The 5,954-nt window shown below is 33.4% G+C and overlaps 1 protein-coding gene and 1 long non-coding RNA gene across 3 annotated transcripts; one reads left to right on the top strand and one right to left on the bottom strand.

Annotated features, from left to right (window-relative positions):
- Window positions 1–1,534: 1,534 nt before the first annotated feature.
- On the bottom strand, window positions 1,535–2,110 carry LOC140969530 (dirigent protein 22-like). The gene has a single exon (XM_073430894.1). The coding sequence runs from the start codon at window positions 2,108–2,110 to the stop codon at window positions 1,535–1,537; it is 576 nt and encodes a 191-aa protein (XP_073286995.1).
- A 619-nt stretch (window positions 2,111–2,729) lies between these two features.
- Window positions 2,730–5,386, top strand: LOC140969545 (uncharacterized). Of its 2 annotated transcripts, none has more exons than XR_012173951.1 (4): window positions 2,730–2,859; window positions 3,191–4,654; window positions 4,747–4,814; window positions 4,900–5,386. It is a non-coding gene; the product is annotated as an uncharacterized lncRNA (long non-coding RNA). The 2 variants fall into 2 exon arrangements; XR_012173952.1 differs by having other exon boundaries at window positions 4,742–4,814.
- Window positions 5,387–5,954: the final 568 nt, after the last annotated feature.

Raw genomic sequence — 5,954 nt, 5'->3', positions numbered from 1 at the left:
GGACCTCTTCTGGTTTGGCCATTCTCTTTCAAACTCTATCTTGGAAACTTCGAATGTGATAAACATCACCTTTTTAGCTCAAATTTGCTCCAAGAACGTAAAAGTTCCTCCTACAATAAAATTACACAAATATGTGTCAATTAAACATATCGGAGGATGGAATAATGAGAAATATGAAAATAAAAATACTAACTATTATGAGCCTATCATATTAACGAGCCAATCAAGCTCACTAAAATACCGCAACTGCTTATGCCCAATTGATTACTATTTTCGCGCAATTTGTTTGGTCTTGCGACCACCAGTTTGCCTAGATAACATCCGATTTAGCCCAACAAATGTGAAATAAAACATGTTCCAAATTGAGTTTTATATTTATTGGTTTTTACAGTTTGTCATTTTATTTATCGATATGTGAGATATCATCAAAAAATTGAAATTCGACATATTTTCAGTTTGGCTAAATTCGAGTTCCAACTTTTAACATGAGCTAGCAACTACACATTTGAGTAAATATGTTAGAAACATAATAACAACATACCGATTAAATTATTTTATTAAATTTAATTAAAACTATCAATATAACTTACCATAAATGTCCATTCCAAAAAATATGTTGAAAAGTCATGCATGACATCAAATATAAATAATAAAAAATAGAAAGAAAAAGATAAATTTTTTATTATTTAATTTTAAATTTTTATTCTATACAATTAATATAAAATATGAGAAAAATATTATTTCTAAAAGTTTGGATTTTCTTTAAAACATAGTACAACAAGTAATTGGTACAAATTTGTAGAATATATAAACAAAAGAAATGGAAATTATATAAGTAAAAAATTTAATACCGCAAAAAATCATATCTCCACAAAGGTGTTTGAGTTCATGGAGTAGTTGAGTAATTGATTAATGGTAAAAAATTTGATTATCTTTAATATCACTTTCAGATAAGTTTGTCATACATGGCTTGCCCAATGTGGTTTATCTGACTAACGTAGTTTGCAGTTTATCGTGTTAGTACAAAATTTATCAAACACACATCGAAATGTAGTGGCTAAAGTTCCCACGTCATAAAAAAAAGGTTGATCACTTGACAATCACATTTACCTTACATGGGATGCTTATTTCCACTATATTTTTTCAACAATTTCAAAAGGATAATTTTGAACATTAATTTTTCATTCAGTCGATCTATATTTTAAAAAATTAATTTTTACATATATTAAGAAACAAATAAAATAAATATAAGTCAGAAGTTGATGCTTCTGTACTTTACCAAACAAATTAAAGAGCACCCACAACCATCACACAAATCTTCATTCTTCTAAATCTTCATCTTCTTATACGTATATAAGCCAAAATCTAATCAACATTCACGTTTATTGACTCAAGAAACATTTATTAAGAAACAGATGAAATAAATATTATGAAAGATCAGTTTGCTCTAGAAGCTAATGCTTCAATACTTTACAAAACACAAGAACATCCACAATCATTTGGAGTTATCAGATTCTACTAAATCATGATCTTCTTATACATATGCCACATATATAATGCACTCTAGTACACCATAATTGGCTATGGGATCGAACGAGTACGTATTTTGAATGTAGCGTCCACGAGCCATGGCGAAAACACCATTACCACCAACAATAGCCAACTCTCTCTTCGTATCTAATATTTGGTTTCTTCCCAATATGTGAAGTGTGCTTGCATTATATTTACCTGCAGTGAAGACAATGTTTAGATTCAAAGTAAATGCCAAAACTCGAAGGTCGGATGAGGTGATGATCCCTTGAATTCGACCCAATTCCTTCGAATTATGATGGGGTCCTTCGGTTATCTTATCATCGATGACCATAACTTGGCCAAAAGATGTGGATGAAGTAGATGTCAAGGTTGATCGAGCCACCTCGTAGACGGTGGCGTTCGGATTGCTCAGTGCGTCTTGAATGTAGAAATGAAGCTTGGCTACCTTCTCCTTGCCTTTGCAAAGTCTTTGGAACCACACCTTTTCTTCTTTGTCAGTAACTTTTGAAGTAGCCGTACTTGGCAGAGCAATCAATAAGGAACAAAAGATCAGTGCAATTGCACCTAGATTTCCCATATTTCTATAGACCAAAGTCGAACTTTTTACCCTTGAATAACTGTATGATTATGAGTTTGAGGTTGATATATTGGCTATTTGGCTCCCCATATTTATAGGAGAACTCGTTTAGCTAATAATATGATACTCAATTGGTTGCATGTCCAAATGGGATCAACTTGTAATTTAATATATTTCAAAGAATATATTGAATTGGACATTTTCAATACCTTGTCCGGCGAGGACGTGCATGTGAATATTGACAATGATTTTATCCAAAAATGCTCAACAGAAGTATGGATCCTTGTTGCCGGCTAAATGTCTGGAAATTAAAGTACGTGCAGAATTTACCTGTCAAGGGTTGACTTGTTATTCTAGACATGCATTGACAAAGAGTAAATCCAATGATGAATATTTATCGATAGGGAAAATGCTTTTTTCGGTCAAGTAACTTTACCATTTTTGGGTTTGGTTTTATTAACTTTTTAATTTTTGATCTCGATACACTATCTTTTCTTTTTTCGCTATTTTGGTCAATTTTCTATTTGGGTGGACAATTTTCACTGGAAAAGCTGATTAGGTGGTGACCGCTACTCAATTTTCCAAATATTTTTTTATTTTGTTTACATTTCTCCACCCACGATCCCTAATTTCTTTCCCATAATTCTATTCAACCCTAGAAATGTAAGCCACAACAATAGTATAACATCCTACAGGCGAAATGAAGATTCGAAACCCACAAGATTTTAAGCTTCTTCCACCTGATTACGGTATGTTTTTTGCAACGATTCTTGCCCTCATGACAATAACGTAGCAATTTTTTGTTGTAATGTGTTTGAAAAAATGTTTTTCATATTTTCTTTGTAATACGCTTTGCAAAGATTCGAGCCTCACATTTGTTTTCTTTACGATATTGTGATCCCTAAATGAATGAGATTTAGTAGGTTTTTTCATTTAAAAAATATTGGATGGTCCCGTGAAGTGTTATTTTCAAAACCTTTTGTTGGACTTCTACTGAAATCATATAAGATGCTCCACTTTTGCTAGACTTTTTTTATTTAATGGGTTTTTCTAAGCATGCGTAATTTTGTTGTAATGCAGATGTTAATAGCAAGGATTTTACATTGAGTCTTCACTATGGAGGAAAGTTCCACACCAACACGCCTATGTAGGTGGTACGGTTCTTAAATTTGATTTTTTTGAATTTGATATACTTGCTTTAGATCAGTTTAAGAAGGTAGCTGAACATGAAGGTGTTAAGCAACCTACGATGGCTTTCACGAATGTTGAACATGATGGTTTTAGATGGATGAAGAATGACACTGATTTGGTTAAAACTTGCGAGAAGAAGATAAATTTACTAAAGAAATTCACATATACATTGAGGAGGTGCGCATATTTTGTCCATATTTACCTTTTGATTTTTTAGGGGAGAAAGATAAGGATGAAACTGGGTCTGATTGGGCAGTAGATGGTGAGAATGATGGGGTATTTAATGAGGGTGTGAGAGAGGGGACATGAGAAGATGGCAGTGATGACATATTGAATGATGAATGCACCGATAAAGACAGTGATTCTAGTGAGAGTACTTATTGTGATGATTCAGAAAAAGATGATGAAATGATTTTAAGAAGAAGATGTAGGAGATGAGGTCTCTCGACCAGAGTGTTGTGGATTGGTTCAACGATAAAGAACCACATCAATGGAGCAAATCACATTTTTTTGAAAAATCCAAGTGTGACATGCTCCTGAATAATTGCTATGAATCGTTTAACAGTATCTTCTTTGAGGCCAGGAATAAGCCTATCTTGTCTATGTGTGAGTGGATTGTGGAATATCTTATGAAGATAATGCAAACAAACAGGGATCAGGCTGAAAATTATTGGTCTAATAGTTTATTATGTCCGAAAATAGAGAAAATCATAGAGAAAATCTTTCAGTCTATGGGAGACTGTATACCAATTAAGGCTGATAAGTATCATTATCTAATTTCTTGCTATGATGGGAACATGTATAGTGTTGATTCGGAGAACAAAACTTGTGGCTATAGGAAATGGGAACTAAGTGGAATCCCATGCAAACATGTAATGAGTGCAATTTATGCACAAGATTTGGATCGCTATAACTTCGTCGATGATTTTTATAAGTTGGAGACTTATAAGTTGGTGTATGCATGTGTTATTATGCCGACAAATAGGAGGAACGAATGGAAGCCGACAAACATGATTCCTCTATTCCCACCAAACTTTGAGAGGTCTACTGGGAGGCCAAAAAATTCTAGGAGGAGGGAAATAGATGAGCCTGATCCACAGAAAAATAAGAGATGAAGAGTGAAGGCCAAAGGTCCTTTGAATGAAACTCGCATCAGGAGGCAACAAAAGACATTAAAATGCAGTAGATGTGGAGTTTCAGGCCACAATAGAAAAACGTGCAACATGGATATTGAACCAACGGCTCCAGTTATAACTGAAAAAGTAGTTGCAACACAAGAACCAATGAGCCAACTCACACAAGAACAACCAACCAATGAGCCAGCTAAAATGTCAAAGGACCCAAAAATTGCAGGTTTCCTAATTTGTATATCATGGTTTACATCTGAAATTTCTTTATATTTGTATATGCATATATTGATCAATATATTATTTGTGGTAGTATAGGAGCAAAGTTGTGGGGGAGAGTTAAAAAAAAAGCAATGCTGGAAAATGCACGCAACACAATTATTGGTGTAAGTTCAGTTTCGAATTTTCATTGTCTGTTTATGCATATTTACAAATTATATAAAACTAATTCTAATTTTTATTTTCTGATAGGTTACAAGTGAATGTGTATTTGGACCAATGAACCGACTAGTGGAATCAACAACCTCATCAATGTTTGAGCAGTTCTAGAGTTGCCACTTGCCGACAAAAGAGGTGAATATAAGGGCTTTTGCACCTTTTGTTGGGGGATCTTTCATTAGGAGTGCTGAGACATGTGTTACACACGCCTGCGCCACCGCTAAAGAAATCATCACTCATGGAGGGAGAAAGTATGCAACACTATCCAGCTTGAGCTCGATAACAACTGACATTCGAGGGAAAATGAAGCAGAACTCAAAAAAGAAATGAGACTGGAAACTGATGTTTATGGAGTAACACAACTTATCTTTTTTTGGTTGTAACACGAAGTATTTGTGTTCTTTTGGTTTAATTTCCGATATTTTGGTGAAGAGAACTGCTTTACTCTAAGTCTATCCATATATGCATTTTGTTGTTGTGTGTGTGTGAATTGATGATGTTTATTTGGGGTGTTTTTTTATTGATTATTTCCTAGATCAATGCTGAAATATGTTGTTGCGTAACATAATTTCATTCAAAGAGTTAAATTTCAAAAAGTTTCACGAAGTTTCAAAACCATTCTATCAAGATTTTCCTGTGCTAATATGCAAAATTTTCAACAATGTTTTTCTTTTGTAACATAATTTCATTCAAAGGTTAAATTATTTTGTTATTTCGATTCCTGGTTTCATAAATACGGTCCAGTGTATGGTTAAATTAAAACCAACAAAAACCAACTCAGTAAACTAAATGATAGAGTTATAATATTAGAACATTAAGTACTAAAATGTACCTCTTTCTTTACGGAAGTTGCGAAAAATCTGCCTAAGCCACATAGTGAATTAGTTGTGCAGAAATTCAGACAAAAAAATTCATTAAAGTTCAGTGGGTTAGAAGTAGTGAGTTTCGGCTAAAAGACGCCTTTTTATTCTCTATGTTGTCTGATTATATCTAGGAACAATAATACTTGACATTGTTTTGCATAAACATAGTCAAAACACAAAAAATACAAAGCAAGCTCTCAACATTCTCATAATTAAAGATAATTA

This window comes from Primulina huaijiensis, unplaced genomic scaffold (assembly GCF_012295235.1).
Source record: "Primulina huaijiensis isolate GDHJ02 unplaced genomic scaffold, ASM1229523v2 scaffold42201, whole genome shotgun sequence".
Lineage (NCBI taxonomy): Eukaryota > Viridiplantae > Streptophyta > Magnoliopsida > Lamiales > Gesneriaceae > Primulina > Primulina huaijiensis.
Note: the sequence above shows the minus strand (reverse complement) of the source record. Positions and strands in the feature narration are given on the sequence as shown.

Coding starts and splice junctions, on each gene's coding strand:
- LOC140969530 (XM_073430894.1), bottom strand. CDS start 2,110: ATGGGAAATCTAGGTGCAATTGCACTGATCTTTTGTTCCTTATTGATT.